The 25,017-nt window shown below is 44.1% G+C and overlaps 1 protein-coding gene and 1 long non-coding RNA gene across 4 annotated transcripts; both read right to left on the minus strand.

The window, feature by feature from the left end:
- Nucleotides 1–1,425: 1,425 nt before the first annotated feature.
- Nucleotides 1,426–22,861, minus strand: ATP6AP2 (ATPase H+ transporting accessory protein 2). Of its 2 annotated transcripts, XM_036103662.2 has the most exons (9): nucleotides 22,679–22,858; nucleotides 16,219–16,349; nucleotides 13,702–13,833; nucleotides 8,477–8,572; nucleotides 8,156–8,293; nucleotides 7,005–7,058; nucleotides 5,551–5,700; nucleotides 4,642–4,761; nucleotides 1,426–2,495 (listed from the first exon to the last, which is right to left on the minus strand). In XM_036103662.2, the coding sequence occupies exons 1-9, from the start codon at nucleotides 22,716–22,718 to the stop codon at nucleotides 2,301–2,303; spliced, it is 1,056 nt and encodes a 351-aa protein (XP_035959555.2). In that variant the 5' UTR covers nucleotides 22,719–22,858; the 3' UTR covers nucleotides 1,426–2,300. The 2 variants fall into 2 exon arrangements, with proteins under 2 accessions (XP_035959555.2, XP_035959556.2); XM_036103663.2 differs by lacking the exon at nucleotides 8,156–8,293 and having other exon boundaries at nucleotides 22,679–22,861.
- On the minus strand, nucleotides 16,361–22,667 carry LOC144380483 (uncharacterized). 2 transcript variants are annotated; one of them, XR_013444645.1, is made up of 3 exons: nucleotides 21,527–22,667; nucleotides 18,740–19,122; nucleotides 16,361–17,956 (listed from the first exon to the last, which is right to left on the minus strand). It is a non-coding gene; the product is annotated as an uncharacterized LOC144380483 (long non-coding RNA). The 2 variants fall into 2 exon arrangements; XR_013444644.1 differs by having other exon boundaries at nucleotides 21,435–22,667.
- Nucleotides 22,862–25,017: the final 2,156 nt, after the last annotated feature.

A 25,017-nucleotide genomic window follows, 5' to 3' on the forward strand; every position in this document is an offset into this window, starting at 1 on the left:
ACTCTGCCTAAGCCCAAGGTTAGGAGAGGCTTGATGCCACTGCAGGACCCAGTAGGCCTGGTCACTGAGAAATTCCTGTGTCCCTTAGAAATTGTTGAACATCCATTAAAGAGTAAGTTCATGGCTTCCACATTATCTGGTACCAATGAGAATGTATTCAGATGACCATTCCTTCAAAACAGGCATAGCCAAAGAGAATAAAAATCAATTCTGTATCATTCCTAATCGAATTAGGCCATAAGCAGTACTTAACACATGTAGAATCTCAGGTATTTTATAAACCAGGAATATTCTACCAATTAGATATAAAGTGATTGGGGTCTTTCAGCTTGTCAGAATAGTCTGTCATGAGTCTAGCTTTCCTGCCTCTCACACAAATCTCAACACTGTGATTTATGTTCCTGAACAAATTAGACTTAAGAGCAAATCATCAGCAACAGGTATAATAATCTTGGCAGAACATTTATTTTAATTAATTGCTTTCTGCCTAACACAAGGGTGCTGGTGCCATTTACCCTACAAGGACTAGTGCTGTCATGTAATTCTTTTCTCCCCTAGAACATGGTCTCATCAGTTTTAAATTACAGACATTAGTTTACTTCATATGTAATCACAGTCTTCTGTGGCAATGTTTATATAAGAAACTTGTGAAAGAAACATGGATTTTTAACTACTCTGCAGCTTTATGGATTCCTGGCTTCCCAAATAGAGGCCCTGTTGAGTTCTGTGAGGGGTTAGTGTTTTGGGGCCAGGCAGCTGAAAACCCCTTGCCCCCCATAAACTTGCCAGGGAGTAGCAGTGGAGAATATCCAAGTGATTTTGGAACAGTGTCTGTGGTCTCTCTTCCCGGTGAAGGTGATGACCAGCTGGAAGGTATCTTGCATTAAGTGGTAGAAGACACAACTAGCTGACTGCATCTTCTCAGACCTGCCAACCTCAGTGTTATTTAGAAAGGATTTGATGATCTTTCTAAAGAAGAGGCACAGAAACGGCTCATACTAAACCCAAGTAGGGTTCCCAGGGGCAGGGCAGCACAACTCTCAGACTGATTTTGCTACATAATCATGAAATTTAAAATTCTAATAAGTCTTTAAAATTATAACCTTTAAGACTTTACCTTAGATAGTCCTTATTTTGACCAATTACTTACTCATCTTTTAAATACTATAGGGAAATTTAAGCTTTTCCTACCTAAAGTCTAGTGTGAATTAACCACATATTCTGTATAAATTCAGTAACAAGAATGGTAATTAAAATGTCTTCCTTGTCTTGATACTGAAGCTCAGGAGGCAGTGAGAATAAACAAATGTAAAAAAAAAAAAGGCACGAAACCGTTTGTGTAACAGCCAATTCTGATTAAATAAAACCCTGTTTAGTTAGGATTTTACAATACAAAATAGATTTAGTATTGAAATGACACAAATGTGGAATCAGTATTAACTTTTATTTGTCACTTTATAATAAAGACATTGGTCCACTTCCACATGAAAAGTAGGGAGCATCTACTTCCACTTAATATTCTAGAGAATGACGTTGTACCATAAACCATTAATAGTAACTTACACAGGGAGGAAAGTTGACTATAAAATAGTCAAGCCCCAAGATGTCCCCCCCCAAAATTGGTTTTTGGGTGTATAATTACAGATATCTATTAACTCCACAAAGCTAGTTTCTTTTTAGATCAATGTAGTATTTTTAATATCCACCTGGTGATCTGGATCACCAAACTTTCGGAAGAGGTTAAAAACCAGCCACCCTCTGTCAGTCGGATGCAGTTCTCAATCTCAGTCACTGTGTAAGTACTCCCAAATAGCCCACTTTGGGCTATGTGAAGTTAAATACCTTCTGTTTCAGAGAGATTTACATCAAATTAAGACATTTACAAACGGTTCCTGGTATAGAACAGCCCAAATGTCATTTTCACCTGTCCTGTGTAAGGAAGTTAAGCACTCCTAAGTTTGTCTAATAAATTCAATGCATTTTCCCCAACATAAATAACACAAGTTATTCTAAATGCTTTACATTTATTTCAGTGCACATTTCCAAATGTTAAATGGAATGAAATTACATTAAATGGTTATATCGTATTTGAGCATATTATGGAATCTATAGCACACAAATCAATTCACATCAATACTATAATTCACTCTAAAAGAACATCACAGGCACACGGAGAACAAAATTTGTTTTTTTCTTTTTTATAAATTTAAAGTATACCATCTACTTTTAAACTACCACTAAAAGATTTAACAAAACAGCCAATTTCCAAACCCCTTTTCTAAGTTTGGCATGAGGAGACTTCAATCCATTCGAATCTTCTGGTTTGTCATCCTATAAATAATGCTGTCATATCCAGGATCCATGTTCCAGATATTGTAAGAGGTGATAATCACGGCCAAGGCCAAGGCGATCATTATCCAAAGTACCATGTTGAAAACCACTGGATACTCAAGGTTATACTTATATGCGAGGTTATAGGGGCTTGATGGATTCTTCTACAACGAAGAAAAGAGGGAAGAATTTTAAGATCAGAAATTATCCCCATTTGGTAGCTCTAATTCGTTTATCAAACATTTATTCCTAGGTGGCATTAAGACATGCTTCTACTAGGAGGAGCCAAGAAGGGGAGCCTTCCAGGAAAAGGGGAAGCGCACGGTCATTGGAAGTATAAACCAGTCCAACTGCTTGAGAAAATGTGGCGACACCAGTATGGTCAAAGATCCAGCGAGTCCACGCCCTAGGGAAACCTTGTGTGTGTGTGTGTGTACCCAGAGCCATGCACAGCGACCTGCGTTAACAGCACGGACAATGTGGCACGTCCACACAACGGGAGCCATGGCAGTGAGGATGGACCTACGGCCCGTGTGCCTCTGAAACAAGACTGGGCAGCAAACAACACGGAAAAGTAGGATTCCATTCACATACAATTCCAGTGCAGGCAAAACCAAACACCAGTGTTTAAGGATGAATCCATTCTGTGGTCAAGCTGTAAAGAAATCAAGGGCATGACTAACGAATCGGGACAGCAGTTCCCTGCGGATGGGGAGGGCACAGGGATAAGACCGGGGGCTCAGAGGAACAAGGACTGTGCTCCCTTCCCCACGTTATACACTTAAGTGTGCTCTACTTAGGAAAACAGTTCATCCGACCCCAGCTTCATCCTGCCGGGCCTTGGTGCAGGTGCAGTCTATTCCAGGCCCAGGCAAAGGCGCTGTCTGGGCAACTTCATTCCGGCTGGCGAACAAAGCGAGGAGGAAAGGAAGCTACGGGCAACCTGGCCTTGAGCCTACGGGCAAGGAGAAGCCGTGGACAGGTTTCAAGCAGGAAGTGAGTGACAGGATCAGGTTTGTCCTAAAAGGACACAGAAGACGATGTAGCCCCAGCACCTGGCATGTTGTAGGCACTCGGATGTTTCCTTCAACTCTGACTCTCTCCCTCAGACTGAAGAAAGAGGGATTTCAGTGGGGGAGAGGGTGGGCATTCCCACGTGCAGGGAGCTTAGGATGCAAACGCGAAAGGACTTCCCCCTTGAAGACCTCTTTCTTTTGGGGGGGGTAAGTGGGTTCTTTCTCCCTGCGCACCACTCCCCGCACCTTAGTATATTCCCAGAGCTGCACAGTCTAGCTGTAGAACATTCCCATCCCCCTACTAAGACCCTCAAGCTGAACGCCTCGTTGCCCCGGGGGGCTGGGGAGCCCATCCAGAGCTGAGAGGCAGGACGGTATTCCCAAGGATGCGGGGCACCAGCCTCCCGTCTCCCAGTGCTTTAGTCTATTAGAATGAACCAATACAACACTGTAATTTTCAGATTACATATGTAAAATGTTAATTCAGTTCGAGTTCCTCTTTACTTGCTCCTTAGGAATGTCTGTCTTGAAAGCTAAACTATGCACTCAAAAGCTGTTTATATTTTATCAGTATTTCTAGACGCTCTGTAGTGGGAAAATTTTTGGGATTGTCTAGCCTGCCATGTGGTCTTAAATACAGGTCCTCCCACTCCCATTAGAATGAAACCATCTCAAACCAGCCACATCTAGATTATCTCGGGCAGGCCTTCCACCTCCGTCCCACACTGAGATCAATAAATGGGTCCAAAGGGCAGTGTCTATAAATGACTGCGTAGCAACTATAACTAAGGTTCTTGGCCACAGGGTGTCCAGTGCTGCTCTCGTACCCGTGCAGGCGCACGCACGCTTCGCTGCGGCGGGGACCTGCGCCTAGGACCCTCTAAATGCTTAAAATCAAAGCAAGATCCAGGCCAAAAACTTGTAAATCAAATTCTCAGGAGTATAAACAGCAGATCCTGGAAAATGAGGGACTGGGCCACACAGACAACGTACCTCTAGGAAAAGCAGACTCCAGGTGCTGAATCCTACATCCTACTCCCTCACATTAACTTCTGAGGTCTGCTTGTAAGAGCCGTATTTGAATGATATGACTCAAATTCTTGTATCATCTGATCACAAGCAGACAGCATCACTGGCAAAACACACATGCCCACATGGGTAAGCAATCTCGGTTTTCACTGAAATTGTTTCCCAGATTGACCGACCGCTCGTCCATGTCGCCCACAGGTGATCGAGGATTTAGTGGTTTTTTTTAATTTTACAGTTTTAAAGCAGGGTCTAAAACCATACTCACCGCTTGTTTTGCCTCAAGAATAGTCCTTGTCTTCCTGATGAGAGATGTGTCAAATGACCGCACGGTCACTAACTCCACCACTGCATTCCCGCCATAAAGGTTGTACATGTCATCTGCGAACTGAAGACTTACTGGTATTACTATGAGTTGCGGACACGCACTTACTCAAATAATGTTAAAGCTGTGCACCTAGGAGAACATACACTCGCCTACTGGCTAACAAAATACGCTGTCTTAAAGGTTTGATTATGTCAAAATATTCAGAAAAATGTTCATCTTCAACATATATTCAAATGTTCAAAATAGAATTAAGAGATAAGCTGTTGGCATGTAAACTGGGGGAAGGGAAGTAGAAGAGGGAAATGAAAATTTTCCTTAGTGGTCTCTGATTAATCACGAACACCTATAAAGTTTAACTCACTGAAGAGCTGCAGGTGAGCAACTCCAAGGGCAGAGAGAAACACGCACTTATTACATGTCTATTCAATGTCTGGTACTGTGCTTAGTGTTTTCCTCCCATGATTTCATAGGGTTAATGGGGACAGTTTCGGGTAGGAAACAAGAAAGTTCTGGCAATGGATGGTGGTGACAGTTGCACAACAATGTAAATGTACCTAATGCTACAGAACTGTACACTTAAAAATGGTTAAAATTTTACGTATATTTCACCACAATTAAAAGAAAAAAGTATAGTGCTGGAGTTACTAATCATTTCCCCTGCCGTCTGCCAGCATGAGAGACATCCCAACGCACACCTGTGACCCACTCCACCCTTTGTCACTAAAATTAGAGGTCCTCCAAAGAAGGGGAGACTTCAATCAACAGTATTTCACTAAATAGATTTTTCCATTAAGAAGCTAAAAGTGAAATCGTCATACTCTAACCTCTCATACCCCATTGACAATTTACCTTTTGCAGAGCATCAACAAGGATCTTGGAAGCATCTCTGAATTGTTCAGAATCTTCCCCATAATGTTTCCCAATTTCATCTAAACCTGCCAGCTCCAGCGAATATAAATCAGGAGAATGATCCTTGGCTAGATGCTTATGTCGAGACAACTGAGAAGAACGAACAAAAGGAAGTGGGTAATGTCAGACGCAGCCGCTTCAAGTTTTATACGTAACTAGGCTGAAAGGGCCATACCAGTGTGCCACGAGATACAAATAGTTTAAAACGGTGGCAAACAGAACTAGTTGAAATGGGAGTTTCTGATAAACCCAGCACAAATCTCATTTTTAAGAGCAATTATAAGACTCCTTGAATATTTAATAAAAGCTCCTAAAAAACAACAAACTCCTTAGTTAAAAAACCTCAGATATAAGGGGCGCCTGGCTGGCTCAGTCGGTAGAGCATGTGACCCTTAATCTCAGGGTCAGGAGTTCGAGCCCCACACTGGGCCTACATATAGCTTAAAGAAACAAACCAACAGAACACCCTCAGATATGGGCCAGGGTATGAAAGAACAGATAGTTGGACCAGTTCGATCCCAGGAGAGCATGAGCCATCAGTGCTCAGAGAGCAGCTAGCTCCCCACGGGCCCTCCTAGAGCACCTGGCTGGCCCCCAGCAATACACCTCTAGACTCCCCGAAACCAACCTGCTGAAAGCTTCGGGCAACAACTTCAGAAGACAGCATACAGGTAAGCTTTCTTATTTTAGTCAAAGGAGGAGTGTTTTGTTTTTTTTTTTTTTTTTAAATCACTCACTCACACAAAATACACTGCAGGTATATTTATTTCCTTCCTGACCTGATTGACAGCATTATTAGTCCAAACTGTTATTTCTATTTTATTTATTTTTAAACTTTTTTTTTCATTTGTTGGTTTTTTTTTTTTTTAAAGATTTTATTTATCTGACAGCAAAAGACAGAACACAAGCAGGGGGAGCGGAAGAGGGAGAAGCAGGCTCCCCGTGGAGCAGGGAGCCCGACGTGGGGCTCGATCCCAGGACCCTGGGATCATGACCCGAGCCAAAGGCAGTCGCTTAACCAACTGAGCCACCCAGTCGCCCTGTTATTTCTATTTTAGACCCAAAGATAAGATCTAGGAATTAGGTCTTAATGTCTTTCAAGAAATCAACAGCCAAGTCAGGACTCCGGCGAGGGCGGCCTTACTCCCAGACCTGTGCCCTTGAGGACATACATACGCTTACTGTCTCTCCTAGAAGCAGAAATGCAAAATAATTTCACTGTAACAAGAGAGGAGTTCACAATTCCCATCACCACCACTAATTTCTCAGCTTTCGTGGTACGTAAATCTAGGGCATAATCAAACTTTAATTGGTCTCCCTATCATTTCAGGATTCTCGGGAAATGTCTTTTGGAACCAAAATAAATGAAACAAATACCAGAGTAGCCGACTTACCAAACTTGAAATATCACGTAGCACTTGCAATTCAGAAAGAAAGAGCAGATCAACCTGCAAAGGGCCAAAAGAAGTATTATTTTAAATATGCATCAAAGATCTGTATTTGCCATTTATCAAGCAAGGCACAGGACAGGATATTACAAATGTTAAGCCCAGTAAGTGATTTTATGCAGCAGCTGTCCTCTATTTGGCAGGTTCATCTCAATTGAAAATGCACATAAAAACATTTCCTAATAAAAAGGTGATGGTCAGGGCGCCTGGGTGGCTCAGTTGGTTAAGCGACTGCCTTCGGCTCAGGTCATGATCCTGGAGTCCCTGGATCGAGTCCCGCATCGGGCTCCCTGCTCGGCAGGGAGCCTGCTTCTCCCTCTGACCCTCCCCCCTCTCATGTGCTCTCTCTCTCTCTCATTCTGTCTCAAATAAATAAATAAAATCTTTAAAAAATAAAAAATAAAAAAAAATAAAAATAAAAAGGTGATGGTCATTCCCAGCACAGTGAGGACCACTCAATAGCTAGATCTTTGATAAAGGTATGACAAAGCACCCAAACTCTCAAGTGGTTTTCCCTCAGGGCATCCCAGTCTCTGACACCCTGCAGCGAGGTCCTGCCAGTGGCCCGGCCTGCTCACATTCCTTGAACATGTTCCACATCAGAGAAGAAAAGATGGCGGTTCTAGTCATCCACAGGTCAGGAAGAGAGGCCGCCACAAAGGTGGCATGCCACGTGGGGAAGACAGTGGTGAAGCTGACAGGAGTCAAAAGTAAGAGGGCCTCCCTCCACTATACTGTTGAGAATGAACCAGAAAGAGGCGGCAACGCATCAGAGATGGCAGTGAATAATGGCCTCTACATAACCAGACCAACACAGCTCCGCCAGCCAAGTAGTCTGTGTGACTCCTGGCCTGTCCGCCTTAACTGGTGGCAGCCCCTGCACGAGAATGTAATACTATTTATTCACGTCACACAAAAAAAGTCTATTTGTTCATGAGATTCATTTAAAAATTACACTAAAGAATCTACTCCAGCACAGTAAACCTGTAAAACCTGTCATTTCCTGAAATTCCAAGTCTGCTCTAAAGTCAGGGAGCATAAGACCTGGAAAATTAGTAATGATATTCATGTATTCATTCAATGATGGCACTTCTTACTTCATTGTTCCTACTCAGAGAATTGAGGGGAAGTGAATTGAGAACAGAGTTTTCCTGGAACAGGCGATTGCGGAGCTGTCGTAACGTTACGGAGAGATCTTCAAACACCGAGTTCGCCTTCCCCACCATATACACTCTCTGCAAGAAGATCCGAAATTTTGTTACAGCCTGCAGATTAATTCCAGTATACGTAGTACACATGAAATATGCATACGTACTATAATATAGGGAGAGTATATACAATTTTTCATAAAAGTGGTTTTAAATTTTCATTAAGGAAAGCTTATTTTTTAAAGCATTAAGTAAAAACTTATCACTTACCTCCTCACTGGGAGCCAACTGCAAAACTACAGGAGTTTCTTCGGAAAATAAGGAGTGAATGGAATTTGCAACGCTGTCAAGACTAAAAGGAACTGCCTGAAATATAAGAGTAAGACCTCAATTATCGTTGGAACCCAAGGGGTAAGAAAAACCACTCAGCAACAACAAAAGAACCTTAAGAGAAAAAATATCAAAAAACAAAAACCCCCATCATTTATGGATATTCAAAAGACCCAAATCATTTCCAAACACAGCCCTTTGGAGGGCGCGGATGAAACAGCCCCTAAGCGGGCCGCGAGTCTTATCTCCTATATGCCTAGATGGGAAATAACTTGCCAACATGAAGGACACAACACTCTTGCACAAACCATTTTCTGGTGGTAGTTCATATACTTTAAGCAGCAATTCATTTGGTTTTAATATTGTCTCACAATGAATGTATATTCTATAATAAAGTATCAACTTGTAAGAGGAGGTCTGAAGAATTTGAAGAATTAAATTTCATTGAAAGAGAACTAGACCTCATTTTTCATTTCAGAATTTAAAAAATGTTGGATTTAGGGCGCCTGGGTGGCTCAGTTGGTTAAGCGACTGCCTTCGGCTCAGGTCATGATCCTGGAGTCCCGGGATCGAGTCCCGCATCGGGCTCCCTGCTCGGCAGGGAGTCTGCTTCTCCCTCTGACCCTCCCCCTCTCATGCTCTCTCTCAAATAAATAAAATCTTTAAAAAAAAAAAAAAAAAAATGTTGGATTTAGGGTTTATCTCCAGATAGACTGAAGACTCAGACAAGGCATAAAGTATGTCACAAGAATTTTGAAGCCTCTACCTTGGGACCACATGATGGTATCAATTGAAATAACCAATTGTAGTAAAATCTACTTTTCTCTTGAATTTTTTATTGAAGTGTAACATACCTATGGCAGAGTGCACAAATCTTAGGGTAACAGCTCAAGTAATATTCACAAATGGATACACTCATAAAGCCTAGCCCGAGCAAGGCAGAACATTATCGGCACCCTAGAAGGCTCCCCCTTCCATCCTCTCCACACCCAAGGGTAACCAAAAATTCTGACTTCCATCTGCATAGATTTGTCTTTATCCCACATTATTTTTTAAAATAAGTTATGGTCACTCTTCCCCTCAAAAAATTATGTTATTCTCAATATTACTGTAGTAAAACAAGCAGTATAATGGTGTTTAATGGAGATTTCTTAGTGATTTTTTTTTTTTTAAAGATTTTAATTTGTCAGAGGGCGCACAAGCAGGGGGAGCGGCAGGCAGAGGGAGAAGCAGGCTCCCCACTGAGCAGGGAGCCCGATGCAGGACTCGATCCCAGGACCCTGAGATCATGACCTGAGCCGAAGGCAGACGCTTCACCGACTGAGCCACCCAGGCATCCTTAATTCCCTTTACTATTGAAAGGTTAATGTTTGTAAGTAGCAAATAATGCTAACATGGTACAGGGAGAAATAAATATGATTAATAAATCTTTGATAGGGCGCCTGGGTGGCTCAGTCGTTAAGCGTCTGCCTTCGGCTCAGGTCATGATCCCAGGGTCCTGGGATCAAGCCCCGCATCGGGCTCCCTGCTCCACGGGAAGCCTGCTTCTCCCTCTCCCACTCCCCCTGCTTGTGTTCCCTCTCTCGCTGCGTCTCTCTCTATCAAAATAAATAAATAAAATCTTTAAAAAAAAATAAAAAATAAAAAATAAAAAAAATAAATAAATCTTTGATAAATTTAATTTTGATGCTGGGATTTCATCTAGTTCATGATACTGTGAAATAAAACCAATTCCTTCTTAATCAAGATGTGTATTAACTCTTCACAAAATTCTCTTAAAATAAGTTATGGAGTAACCGAAGAAGGGGGAAGAGTCCCACTTGCAAAAGCACACCGTCACAGTGCCCTCTCCTTGGCCGTCCCTCTCCGGAGGGAACACGAGCACGGGGACACTCTCTGGCCTCATTTCACCTAGTGAAATGGCACCTGTGTCAGGGAAGTTGAAGATTAAAGGTAACACATCCTTAGCAATCAAATTGGAGAAGCTGCTGAGTCAGATGAGAAGCAAACTGTGACGGAAAAGAAAAAATTATACAGACCACGAAGCTCAAAAAGGAAAAAGCTCAACAGCTTAAGATCTCCTGTTTTCTTCCACTGTAGTACAAGGGTATGTGTGTGTCCTGGAGAGAATCAAATTTATCTATAGGACTTGAAATTCTAATGAAAGGAGCTAATCAAATAGAAGCTTCATTAAGGGGAATTCTAAGACATTCCAGTTTGTTTTAGATTTTGTGGATTTTGCCCTCTGAGCCTTGTATTTCATTCACCACCCACTGCCAGGAAAAGTATTAGCAGTCAGCGTCAAGCAATAACATGAGCTCTTTTCACAGCTTCTACTCATGGAAAATAAGGCTAGTCTGTTAAAAATGCTGAGTTTTGTGGGGCGCCTGCGTGGCTCAGTCGTTAAGTGTCTGCCTTTGGCTCAGGTCATGATCCCGGGGTCCTGGGATCGAGCCCCGCATCGGGCTCCCTGCTCGGCGGGAAGCCTGCTTCTCCCTCTCCCTCTGTTGCTCCCCCTGCTTGTGTTCCCTCTCCCGCTGTCTCTGTCAAATAAAATCTTTAAAAAAAAAAAAAAAATGCTGAGTTTTGGACTGTATGCAAATTAAAATCTTAAGAGCATTTTGGATTTTTATATATTTATTTTAAAGGGATCCTCAACGATTTTCACAGAAATTACTTTAATATTATTACTAAGATTATTTTTTAAATCTGCCTTTTGATTTTTGTTGTTTCCTTTCTTCCATTTATTCTGAAATTCTGGTTTCTTTAGCTTATTAATTTCCAGTCTTTTAAACTGTCTAACGTGTGCATTTAAGCTATCAATTTTTTCCTTTTCTTACTTTAGCTGCACCCCACCACTTTTAAATATCTGGTACATTCACTGATATTCAGTTCCAAATAATTTCAAAACTTCCACTGTGATTTTCTCAACTCATGAATTATTTGGTAGTCCCATCTATTCCAACTAACTTTTCCTGTTGATTTTTTTCAAGAGATGGGGCACCTGGGTGGCTCAGTCAGTTAAGCATCCAACTCTTGATTTCAGCTCAGGTCATGATCTCCGGTTCTGGAGAACAAGCCGTGGGGGGTGGCGCAGGGTCCCACACTCAGTGGGGAGTCCACTTCTCCCCCTTTCCCTTGGCCTCTACCCTTTCTCCCCAGCTCACATGCTAAGATCAAAAATTTTTTCAAAAGTTATATAGAAAAAAAGATTATACAGTTTAAAGACATGCAGAGTTCTATCAGACTTTCTATGAAAAATAAGTTTAAAGAAAAAAGTTTGCCCCCATTTCCCATTCCCAAGGACCCCACTTTCAAAACCTTTGTTTCCTTTTCCTTTTGCCACCATCTCTAAATATGTTTATATCACATCTTGATTTTTCCATTTTAGAGATTTACTGCTGAGTATAGAAAATGACGATTTAGCTCTCTCACGTCACCAACCACAGCCCCCCCCCACCCGCCCCATAAGGCACTCCGTTTCTAGGTCTTCACCTTCTCAAGAGTCCTAATTTTCATTGGATCCATATCATTTCATTATTATGACAATGTAAACTGTATTCTCGGCCTGGCATTATACTAGGCAATCCCTCCTTTTCAGTTCTTGCTCTTCTAGTCCCTAATGGCAATGAGAAATCTGCTTTCTACTCTCATTCCTTTGTAAAGACAATGTCTTTTTTTCTGATAGCTTTTAAGATTTCCAGTGCGCTTTAAACCTGAGGAGTCATCTATTTTGTTTTTACCGTTTCCAAATACATTTTTACTTTTTACCGAAGTATAGTTGACATGCAATATTGTATTAGTTTGCAGGAGTACAACCCGGTGACCCAACATTTATACACATTAGGAAAGGACTAATGTGTATAAATGTTTCCATCTGTCACTAAGTTAGGCGACGTCACAGCGTGTACTCCCTGTGCGGTAACGTTTATAACTGGAAGTTCGTACCTCTTCCTACCCTGCACCTATTTCCCCTCCATCCTCCCCACCCTTCCAAGTACATTTTTAAGGTATCGTTTTCAGATTTAACTGCATTGTGGTCAGAGAGGGTGGTTTATTTGATACTAATTCTTCATTATTTGTTGAGATTTGCCTTGTGGCCTAGTACATGGCCTCTTGTAACCATGTTGTGTGTGCCTGGAAATAATTTATACTAGACCACAGAAGTCTGAAAAACTCCCCCCAAATCATCATACAGACTAGTCTTAAAATGCCATGAAATTAGAAGCTGAAAAATTAAAAATTTGAAAAGAACCCACACGTTAAACACTTCTAAATAACTCATGGGTTAAAGAAATCACAAGATAAATTATGAAATATTTAGACGTATTAATGAACGCACCACATATCAAAAAGGTCTTCTACCTGCCTCACAGTTTCTATCCCTTCCTTGAACTCCTTTCACAATTGTAACGTATGTATTTTCACATCTCCTGGAGACTGGTCTATTATCTGTAGTTCTAAGGGGATGGATTCGGTTTGTTGCACCTGCACATTCTCTCAGGGCACTCCTTTCTTGCAAGTGCTTTGTAAATTACTCATCTTCCATTTTTTTTTTTTTTTTTTTAAACCAAAGCAGCCCTGGGCAGTGGAGGTGTCCGAATGGGGTGGGTTGTGTGAATTGGGCACACCATAAGCCTGGAGTTCCGATTTCTCTTAGGGGACCCTTTGGGTTCCCCCGCCAAGAGAGGTAAGCCAGCTGCTCTGTGGCAGCCCTGGGGCAGCTGGGGTTTTCCTGGTCCTCCTTTCGAGAACAAGCCATCATTTCATAGCCCCTGGCTTTCTGCAAGAAACACGGAGCTCCGGCTCACCGCTGTGGCTCTTGAGCTGTCTGTTCCCATCTGGCAGCTCTGTGTGTCCCTGCCTTGCCCGCAAGTTCAGCTACATGATGTTCTGGGGACTTCCCTGCTGGCAGCGGACGGAGGGCCTCTCAAGACAGCTCAGCCAGCCATACTGCCTGAAAAGCCAGTGAAGGCGTAAGTGAACCGGCAAAATAGCCTCCAGTCTCCTACTTACACCAAGTAGCAGGTAAAATTCGGACGGGAAGGTGACAAGATAATGGACAAGAAAATGTAGACAAGAGAAAGGTGTTTAGAACACAATTCATAACGACAGCAGACAAGATTAAAAATGCATGCCTTTAATTTTTTATAATAAATACTCACATTCTCCAAAGGGTACGAAATGACACTGCCTGGGGGTAGAGCGAGTTTGTCTACTCCCTTCACCATCACCATAACGGTAGCCCGAGGACGATGGAACAGGTTACCCACCGCAAGTCCTGGCCAAGAAAGGTCCTAAACACCGGAAAGCATGAGATGGTGCTTAATTATCCGCTCCAGAAACCCCTGCCCCAATAACGTGTACTAAGCAGAGTCAAGGGGTTCCAGGACGACACAAACAATGAAAATTCCATTTATATATTTATTTTAAAGGGATCCTCAACAATGATTTTCACAGAAATTACATTCTTAATATTATTACTAAGATTATTTTTTAAATCTGCCTTTTGATTTTTGTTGTTTCCTTTCTTCCATTTATTCTGAAATTCTTCTGGTTTCTTTAGCTCATTAATTTCCAGGGGGAGCAAACGTTTCATTGAAGGCAGCAGTTGCAAACTCCTAACCAGGGACAGGGATTTCGACCTCCTTTGTGTTCTTAAACTTCCACAGATCTACAACAACAAAGTCTACTAGTAAGTCCTCTCAAACCTTTTGTGGAAGAAAGCAGACAAGGAAACAAAATGTAGGTCCTTTTCAAATCTCAGATTACAAACTCTTCCTCACCATCACCTGCCCTTGTGGACGGCGTGGCTTTTGTCTTTCGTAAGGACACAGCAGAACTGCCGTTAGAAGTCTTCTCTTTAGACTAAGCTTGTCATAAATAAAATTCCTGCTCAAAGTAGCTCACGTTAATTTACTAATAATTATTTCTCAAGGTTACTCTGACAGCCACTCGTAGTCAAATTTAAGTCTGTGAAGGAGGAGGTACAGATTTCATCTTTAAATGTAAGCAAGCACTCATGTTCCCACAGGGAGCTCAGGGGCTCCAGCCACAGGCCCCGCAGAGAGGTAGCTCCCTCGCACCGCTTTTGGTTTCAAGGGCACTCAGGACCTGGGAGGAAAGTTCCTCTGAGTGACTGGTGATTATCTAGAGACCATGTCAAAAGCACAAAACTTATTAAGTGCCAAGAGCTAACGATAGCAAGACAGCAGACTGCATCCCCTCTCTCCATGCCTTTCACTGCAGACCCCTCGTCCTGACAGGATCTACACCCCCTCCAATACATCACAGAAGCAGCCAGTTACTCAACAGCTTATGGCTTCATTCCCACAGCTGCTGACCGCACTATATTCTCAGACTCAGGCAAGATGCATGCACGTTTTATCATTCATAATAAACTGCAATAGACTGAACGTTTGTGTGTCCCCCCCCAAAATTCACATTGAAAGCTATCCCCCAATGTGACACTATTAGGGGCGGGCCTTAGGGAGGTGATGAGGTCATGAGGATAGAGCCCTCACAGTGGGGTTAGTGCCTTATAAAAAGGGACCCCAGGGGCGCCTGGGTGGCTCGGTCGTTGAGCGTCTGCCTTCGGCTCAGGTCGTGATTCCAGGGTCCTGGGATCGAGCCCCACATCGGGCTCCCTGCTCAGCGGGAAGCCTGCTGCTCCCTCTCCCACTCCCCCTGCTTGTGTTCCCTCTCTCGCTGTGTTTCTGTCAAATAAATAAAAATTTTAAAATCTTAAAAAAAAAAAAAAGATTTTATTTATTTGACAGAGAGCGAGAGAGGGAACACCAGCAGGGGGAGCGGGAGAGGGAGCAGCAGGCCTCCCGCGGAGCAGCGAGCCCGATGTGGGGCTCGATCCCAGGACCCTGGGATCACGACCTGAGCCGAAGGCAGACGCTCAACGACCGAGCCAGCCAGGCGCCCCCAAATAAATAAAATCTTAAAAAAAAAAGGGGACCCCAGAGAGTTCCTACCCTCTCCCCACCATGTGAGGACATGAAAAGAAGTCAGCAATCTGCAAACTGGAAGAGGGCCCTCTCTAAGAATCCGACCGGGCTGGCACCCTGATCTTGGACTTCTCGCCCTCAAAACTGTGAGAAATAAATTTCTGTTGTTTATAAGCCATCCAGGCTATGGTATTTTGTAATAGCAACCCAAACTAAGACATACATCCATTGTGTACTGAAAAAAAAAAAAAAGTAAAACTATACATCCTATTAATAGGACAGATGCGTTCTCATATACAAAGAACATCACTACTATGAATGATTACATGGTTAATGATTTATGATGATTTGGTTTCATAAGCCAAGACTGTAGCATGTCTCCAAATCTCCCCGACTACAAATGAGCTCTTTTACTTTTGTAATCTGTACCAAATATACCTATGTCTCCTTCTTGCTTTCTTGGGCCATTAGCAGAAAAATCAAAAATACTTTCAGAAGTATCTCCCAGTATCTTTTTAAAAATACACATACTTCTTGGGGTGCCTGGGTGGCTCAGTTGTTAAGCGCCTGCCTTTGGCTCAGGTCATGATCCCAGGGTTCTGGGATCGAGCCCCACATCGGGCTCCCTGCTTGGCAGGAAGCCTGTTTTCTCCCTCTCCCCCTGCTTGTGTTCCCTCTCTTGCTGTGTCTGTCAAATAAATAAAATCTTTAAAAAAATACACATACTTCTTTAACAGAGAAGCCCATGGACAATGCAGCCACGTCTGGGATTCGCTCTCCTGGTATAGGCCAATTTCCATCTCGGAAAACAACAGACCCTGGTGATCTTAATATACTAAACTCGTTCCCCAAAACACCTGGAAGAAAACAGATTAATAAATGATCAACATCATAAATCTTTTGCACCCATGTAGAAAATTAGTAAATATAAAACGTTTCCCCATTCTCCACTGACTCAGCATACTACATATTATTGGACAAAATGCTGAATCCCAAACATCAACAAATTCTTTTTCAAAGTACCGCTCTACGAACCAAAGTCCATACATTCTGCTAACAGAGGCACAGTGATGAAACAGGATTCTCCTAACGATCAAGATGCCTTCCTACAGGTGGCCCTTAAAACAGAGGCATTTGGGGTCGCCTGGGTGGCTCAGATGGTTAAGCGTCTGCCTTCAGCTCAGGTCATGATCCCAGCGTCCTGGGATCGAGCCCCACATCGGGCTCCTGGCCCAGCAAGGAGCCTGCTTCTCCCTCTCCCTCTGCCTCTCCCCCTGCTCATGCTCTCTATCTGTGTGTCTCAAATGAATAAATGAAATCTTAAACAAAAAAAAAAAATAATAAACAGGGGCATCTGCCAAATCGGCAAGAATTAGAAATCAATGGCATTTCTCCAGAATTTAAAAAGCAAATGAGGGACACCTGGCTGGCTCAGTGAGAGGAGCATGAAACTCTTGATCTTGAGGTCGTGGCTTTGAGCCCCATGTTGGGTGTAGAGATTACTTAAATAAAACTTTAAAAAATAAATAAATAGGGGCCCCTGGGTGGCTCAGTCAGTTAAGCGTCTGCCTTCAGCTCAGGTCATTATCTCAGGGTCCTGGGATTGAGCCCCGTGTCAGTTTCTCTGCTCAGCGGGAGTCTGCTTCTCTCTCTCTCAAATAAATAAAATCTTATCAATCAATCAATCAATAGCTAGCAAACAAACCCCTGGCACAGACTAAAACGAAGAAACATGAAATCTCTAAATTATTTCTGCCATCGACCCTCTCTTCAAAATGCAAATTCATAAAACTCCTAGTATTTCACTCTAAAACTTGAGCAAGTTAGCAAATCTTAGGATAGAGGAGATCTTTCTTTACATCCCATAAGCAAACCTAGTGAAATGAGGACTGTCAAAGGCAAGGGGCAGGCATGTTACTAGTCAGAATATAAATACTGCAGACTTTAGAAGCCAAGTAGTCTAGAATCCAATGGGTGTATCAAGAGGCTGAGAACAGGTATTCTGTAATACTAAAGCCAGCAAGTCTAGAGGTAGGGAGTCTGAGATTAACAGACCAAAGATGAGAATAAAGGGCCTATTTGATAAACCCTCCAAGGATGAGGTATCTGGCCTCTTCAGCCATTTTGTGTAAACCCAATGATGTCTAGCTCGCACAAAGACAAGTAACTTATGGAAACTTTCAGATTCCTATGAAAAGATCAGCTCCGAGTCCAAAACAAATCTTGGCCATGCTTACCTAGTATGGGACAATTAGACTTTATTTAATAAAGCATCACTGTTATTCTCTTGACCTAAGGAAAGTACCACTTACAGGGTATGGGAATAAAGTTAGAAGCAACAATAGATGTTTTGGTGTTGCAGTATTGACAGTAAATAAAAGGCCTCAGGATGGTGCTGATACAACATGAAGAGTTATGAGTTTCAATTCAGCGCAGCTGCCAGAGCAGGAATTTCCAAAATGTTCTAGCCGAAGGCAGGCAAAAAAAAAAAAAAAAAAAAAATTAGCGGAACGGAAGGCTGTCTGTAACTGATAGACATCTTGGTTCACTACAGTAGTGGTTACTGCAAACGCTAAAGAAAATGGGGCAGCAACAGTCCTACACTTTCCAAGTACCATACACTAATTTAAAGAACCGTATTTGCATCTGGAGATAGTCCTGTTTTGCAGCAAGGCCCTAGTCACTCAATCCCAGCAAGGAGAGCTCTGCTGAATTACTCTGCCCCAACACCATACGTAGAATGCCCACTTCGGTGCCTGCACCACAGTCCTGCGGGAGCCTCGGGCTTTAGAAAACCTTACTGCTGGGGCCTCCTAGACTGAGACACTGCTGCTTAATCCAGGTTTCCCCTGGAGACCCGACAGGAAGTCACCCATTCCCTACCACAATACAACCAGTCAAGGGAGACGCTGCCTCAACTTACAAAGCCGACGCCGGCCAGCAGCCATCTCCACCGTCCCCACATTGCAAAACCCCGGAAAGGCCACTGCAGTACCTAACTGAAATGAGCTTCCCGACTTCTTGCAACTTATCACCCCTGCCTCAGACTTACCAAATAACCTCACCACCAGCTTCGAAAGAGAGCACAGGAATCCCGCCCACTGCCTGCTTCCTCTCCCCACCACAAATTTATCTGCACCAGCCCCTGGCCTTCTCTCCTCTCCCTCCAGATGCTGGCAGGGCCATCCCTCCTCCAGTCTAACATCATCCCCGCATTCAGCCTTCTTAGGGACCTTCATTCACTCACCTATTAGTCATTCAGTGTTTATTACACGCTGCTACTCCGGGAAGACAAGGATCAGGAGCTAGGTGGCTATGCAGTTGTATAAAAGCTGGCCCTGTAGAATAGAAGCTCCACGAGGGCAGGGATTTCAGTTTGTCTTGTTCACACAATATCCCCAGGAGCTGAGAACAGTGCCTGACACATGGGTGCTCAAGAAATAGTTGCTGAGGGGCGCCTGGGTGGCTCAGTCAGTTAAGTGTCTGCCTTCAGCTCAGGTCATGGTCCCAGGGTCCTGGGATCGAGCCCCGCATCGGGCTCCCTGCTCAGCGGGAAGCCTGCTTCTCTCTCTCCCACTCCCCCTGCTTGTGTTCCCTCTCTCGCTGTGTCTCTGTCAAATGAATAAAATCCTTGAAAAAAAAAAAAAAATAGTTGCTGAGTTCATGAATGAAGCCACGCCTCACACTACCAACTTCCCCTTTCCAAATGGCTCTTTCATTTCCTAAAAATACACTCTGGGTGCTCCCATTCTAAAATGACAATCACAAAACCCCTGCTTTGGTCCTACCAGCCTTGGCTTCCCTTCAGAGGAAGGATCCTGGAAGAGTAGCCAACGACCCTTAGCTTCTCTACTTCTTCATCTCACATTACCACCCAACCCATCGCTCCCAACTCTACCATGCCACCGAAATGCCTCACCAAATCCGAAAGACAATTCTCAGCCCTTAATTTATTTAACTTCTCAAAGCACCTGATCCTGGACAACTCCCTCCTTAAAAGTCTCTGCCCTTAGCCCTGGTGAAACCCGGGCCCCTGTTTTTTTGTTTTTGTTTCTCCCCAGTCCCTCTGGCAGTTTTCCGTTTCTTTCCCTTCCATCCTTTAATGCAGAGAGGTCCAAACTTCTTAGATTTCAACGCTTTTGGAACAAAATTTGAAAACAGCCCCAATATAGATATATTTATTTATAAAGTACACACTTGTAGAATAGACTACCTTCATAATATATTTCAAAGCACACAAAAACAAATTTTTTAAAAAGGATGAGATACTTGTGTAGTATTCTTCCCAATTTAATCATGAGAAAACATCAGATAAACCCAAATTGATGGACATTCTACAAAATATCTGACCGTTACTACTAAAAAAAAAAAGATTAAAAAAAGCTATAGATGGAAGTTCTAGTACCTTCTTCTGGCATCCCAAGAGATCACCTAGCATACTCCACTTTTGAGATCTGAGGGCTCCATTCTTGACCCTCACTGCTTTCCTATCCTATATCCCTCTCCCTGGCTGAGCCTATCTACTCCTCAGGCTGCAAACACCAAAAACACTGATGGCTCCCAGATTTTTACTGCCAGCCTAGATTTCCCTTGAGCCTTAGACCTACATATCCAACAGCCTGCTAAGCATTTCCTTCTAAGTCCCATGGGTCCTTCAAACTCAACAGGTTCCGAACTGAACTGACCATCTTTCCACATGCTCCTTCTGCGTTCTCTATCTCCAAGGATGACCCCACCCTTCAGGCAGCGGCTCACGATGGTCATCTTTAAATCTTTCCTCAGCACCACTGCCAATCAACCACAGAATTCTGCCCATTTTTTTTTTTCCTTCTTATCTCACATATCCTTTCCCCTCCAGGTCCAGTGCACACTCCCAGTCCCTTTCCAGGCTTGCTAGAACTGGGTCACCTTACGACCTGTCACACCACTCTCTGAGCCAGCCTTTCTAGCACCTTTTCAAAATACAGGTATGTTCATTCACCCATCAGCTTAACCACCTTCACTCGCTGCCCTGAGCTTTTGAGACAGAACCCAAAACATAACACCCAAGGAATCTCACCAACCTTACTTCTGGGAGCTCCCCAACTTAACCCTTATACATTCTAGCCCCACTGAACTATTGGCTCTTTTGCTCTCATATCTCTGTGCTCTTACACAGGCCATTCTGTCTAAACTTCCCCCCCACCCCAACCTTTTTCATATATTTGCCCATGAGGCATCTCCCCCCAAGGAATTTTCCCTCCGACTCCCCATTCTGGGCTAGGGGGTAAGTATCCCTCCCTTTGGGAACTCCCACCGTACTATGCTGTGATCCATGAACGGTGGATGGAATCAATAAGGGAAAAAATAAATAGGTCCTACTTTTGACCTCTGGGACATCACTGACCACATCAAATCCCTCTTCCACATGACACACTGTCAAATTCCACGTTTGCCCTTGGCCTTTCCTCTCCAGGGTAAACATCTGAATTTTTTTCAAATACTCATGACATGGTATTCATAACCCTAGTTCCCTTCCTCTAGTTCTCTCTTGGGTTTAGTTAACACCAGTTTAAAGGACTTATTTATTTCCTCAAACAGAGAAGTCCAATCTCTTAGAGATGTTTTCCACTAAATTAAACTTAGTCATTATGGAGAACAGTAATTTAACCTCATGTGACAAGACCAAGCACCGTAGAAACTGAGAAGATCAGATTCCAACCCTGCATGAACTAGACTATTCTAGTTAGGAAAGCATGTTCAAACTGTGTACAGAAGCAATTATTTTCCCTCAGACCAAAACAACCAACCCCTAAACCTCACTGAATCAAAATAGTATCAGTCAACATTAAAAGATGGAATTTCAACAGATATTCAGTTAAATCACAGTATCAAAGGGAAGATTTTTAAATTTCAAACACTGAATTTAAAATAAAAGAAAAACACCCCTCAAAATAACTTACTAGATGGATCAGGATGACCCTTCTGGAGCCAGAAGCAGAAATGAAAGAACAAAACCTTAAAACCTTGGGGATATGAAAATAAGTATAATTACCATCAACACACAACCCTGAGCACACCTCCAGGGATGGAGAAGACCTGCAGATTTCAAGAACGTCAGTGGTCTATATACACTCATGCAGAATTAAACCACCATTCCAAAAGTGGGTCAGGTCATCCCAACCCCTCACACACACTTTTAAGCTATAGGTTTTAAACAGAGCCCCATTTCTCCAAGTTCTCAACTTGGCCTCTTGTTCGCCACTGTCTGAGCCTCCAATCCAGGCCCCCATCATTCCCACGCAGGAGCATTTCCATCACCTGTGCCACAATACACATAATGGAAAGACCCATGCTTTGGAGCCAGCTGATCCGGGTTCAATTCCAGCTTTGCTGCTTACTATCTGCGTGTTGTTGGATAATTTACTTAAGCTTGATCACCCTGTAAATCGAGGATGATGTCCTAAGGACTACTGTAAAATTAAATGAATTAAATGATACACAGTAAGAGGCCAAATATTAGCGGACTTGCTGAACACTAGGGAACCTAGGTTCCACTCTGAAAGCTACCATTTACTTAACATGTGACCCTAAGAACGTGACTCACATCTTAGTTACCAAATCCTTAAAATGGAGAACCTTGACAAACTACTCAGAGGTACTCTGAATTTGCCTTTAGAAAGAATCCTACAAAAACAATTACCCCATCTCCAACTTTTGTATTCTGAAACACATAAGGGAGGAGACGTCACCAATTACTGATGACAACCGCTAGAAAGGAAGACACCAGAAAAATGCAAGGAAACGCAGCATCTGATGGCAGCTCAGAGAAGTCTGCTTTCCCTTCCTCGCGGAGGGCTGCGGTTCCACAGTTAATTGGGAAATGCACCCCCGTGCCTCCGGAGCCGGAAGAGACCGGCGGCGGGACCCGCGGCCGCGCCTTCCTGGAAGAGGCGGAGGGTGGAGGCCGGCTCAGGTGCCCCCACGCAGCCCGGCCCCGCCCCGGCAGCCCGCCAGGCCTGCCGCCACAGGTCGGTCCGACGAGAAGGCCGAGAGGAAGGCGGCTGGGGCGAGGCCACGGCTGGGGCGAGGCCGCCGCCGGTTGCCCGCACTGCGGCACTCGCCCCGCTGCCGCCCACCTGCGGCCGCCTCCAAGCCCCCGAGGCTCCCGGCCACCCCGAGCGCGCCCCGGCCGCCCCGCCCTCACCCGCCGCCAACAAGGACAGGAGCACCACGAGCGCTGCCATGGTCCCGCGGTGGCCGCAACAGCAAAGGGCGGCACGGACCGGGACGGCGGAACGCTAGCGACCACCGCAGCCGTAGGGGGTGACGTGCTCCGGCTCGTCCCGACTGCCGGAGACCGCCCCGTCGTCGCCTCCGCTGGGACGGCTGCCGCCTTCTCCACCAATCGCCAGCTACGTCGCGGCCTACGGGAGAGACGTAGGCTGGGGAACGTCAGCCTCGTGGGCGGAGCCTAACGTGATGGATGGAAGGCCCTGCCAATGGTAGGCAGCGACTGGAGAGCCGGGCAGCTCCGCCCCCCGGCCCGTGACCACCAGTCACGAGGTGGAGCGTAGGGCCGGGTGTCCGGGTGTGGGGGGTGACGGAGATTGTGGAAGGATCCTGAGTACCCACGGGGTGGGGCTGCCTCCCAGGTGCGGCCCCTTGGCCAATCTCCAGTGATGGTCTCCAACCGGGGTGTCTGTGTCTTTCCCGGTGGCTTGGCTCCGCCCCGCTACGGGTGCAGCTGTGGAAGCTGCGGGGCTGGTTTGGATTTCGTTCTAACAATTGCACAGATGCTGAGCACCTGCTGGGTGGAAGCCAGGCGCCTCCGGGAGTCCCTGCCCTCCAAGCAGGAGTGCCAGATAAAACACAAGACGCCTAGTTAAATTTGAATTTCAGATGAACCATGAATACTTTTTAGTATAAATATGTCGTGAATATTTCATGGGACATGCTTATACTTAAAAAAAAAAAAGGTATTCGTGGTTTACCTGAAATTCACATACGACTGGGCGTCCTATATCTTGATTTGCTAAATCTGGCAACCCTATCTCCTAAGACTCTCCTATCCACCAGGAGTGACGGGACAAGAACATTAATTACTTCCTTCATCCATTTGCTCAGTGTTACGTGAGGGCTAGACCTACTAATTAGACCAGGATCCTCTCTTCCGACTTTTAAGTTTTTTTGCCTATGATATATTTTCTTATATTTAAATTTTAGTTAACATACAGTGCAACATTGGTTTCTGGAGTAGGATTCAGTGATTCATCATTTACATACAATAACCAGTGCTCCTCATGTGTTTTTTGGAGTAGCGTTGTTGGGGTCCAGAGCCGTGGGCCAAGAAAGAATTCTTGAGACTTGGGTGCAAAAAGGTGGTTTTATTAAAGCAGGGGAATAGGACCCGAGTGCAGAAAGAGCTGCTGCCCTGGGATTGTGAGGAGCGACTGATTATATACTATGGAGTTGAGGGAGATAAAGAGAAGGGAAATTCCCAAAAGGATTTTCATACGCTAAAGAAGGCTCAAGAGATAGTGGAAGCCTTGCTATTGTCAAGCTAAGGTAGTTTTTCCCTCTAGCAAGGCATCAACATTAAGATAGAAGGGAGCTTCCTTTATACTTAGCCTGCCTCAAGTATTTGTCAGTGGGCTGCAGGTTATAAGGACCTTTAATTTTATCTACATTTCCTTCTGCCATTGTCTCCCACATCAGTCACAAGTTTTTTGCCTATGATATTAAGCAAGAAGTGACACTGTGGGGGCGCCTGGGTGGCTCAGTTGGTTAAGCGGCTGCCTTCGGCTCAGGTCATGATCCCAAGGTCCTGGGATCGAGCCCCGCATCGGGCTCCCTGCTCGGCGGAGAGCCTGCTTCTCCCTCTCCCTCTGTCTGCCGCTCTGCCTACTTATGCTCTCTCTCTATCTCTGTTAAATAAATAAATAAAAAATCTTAAAAAAAAAAAAAAGAAGTGACACTGTGTAGCATCCAAGATCAGAAAACGATGCCCCGGCCCATGACCTTGAAAGATGTTTGTGGTTTCAATATGCAAGTACAGGAGAGGGGGTGGTTCTGGCAGGTAGCAAAAACTGTAAGGTGCAGCATGGAGAAATCCTGTCAGGTTGAGCATAAACTGTTAAATTTAACCAAAGAGGAGATTATATGGGGGAGGGGCACATAGGGCTAAAATTTTCAATTAGGGACATGTTTATTGAGAATGTTAAATGTTAAGTAAAAGAACTACACATCAACTGACAGGAAATGGGGAGCCAATGAAGGTGTTTGAGCTTTGTAAAGTGCACAAATGCCAAGACAGACTTGTTGGGGGGGAAATGCCCTACTGCTTACACAGTTTCCGATCTCTGTTTTCTTCTTGGGATTAACTGAAGGAGAAAATAGGAGATGGCTTGAAAGCAGTGATCCCAGGAGTTTCTCAGGTAGCAGACCTACACCAGGAAAAACTTGCCCAACTCAAAACAGGAATCAGAACACTCCCCAAATACTCAGTTTTGAACTTTCTAGAACCCACTATGCTTACCAAAGCCA

Source organism: Halichoerus grypus, chromosome X (assembly GCF_964656455.1).
Source record: "Halichoerus grypus chromosome X, mHalGry1.hap1.1, whole genome shotgun sequence".
NCBI classification, from domain to species: domain Eukaryota; kingdom Metazoa; phylum Chordata; class Mammalia; order Carnivora; family Phocidae; genus Halichoerus; species Halichoerus grypus.

Coding starts and splice junctions, on each gene's coding strand:
- ATP6AP2 (XM_036103662.2), bottom strand. CDS start 22,718: ATGGCAGCGCTCGTGGTGCTCCTGTCCTTGTTGGCGGCGG. Junction 7,059..8,155: donor CTCTGAGTAGGAACAATGAA/GTAAGAAGTGCC, acceptor GGCCCTTTGCAG/GTTGATCTGCTCTTTCTTTC. Junction 4,762..5,550: donor TTGTTGATGCTCTGCAAAAG/GTAAATTGTCAA, acceptor GTAAGTCTTCAG/TTCGCAGATGACATGTACAA.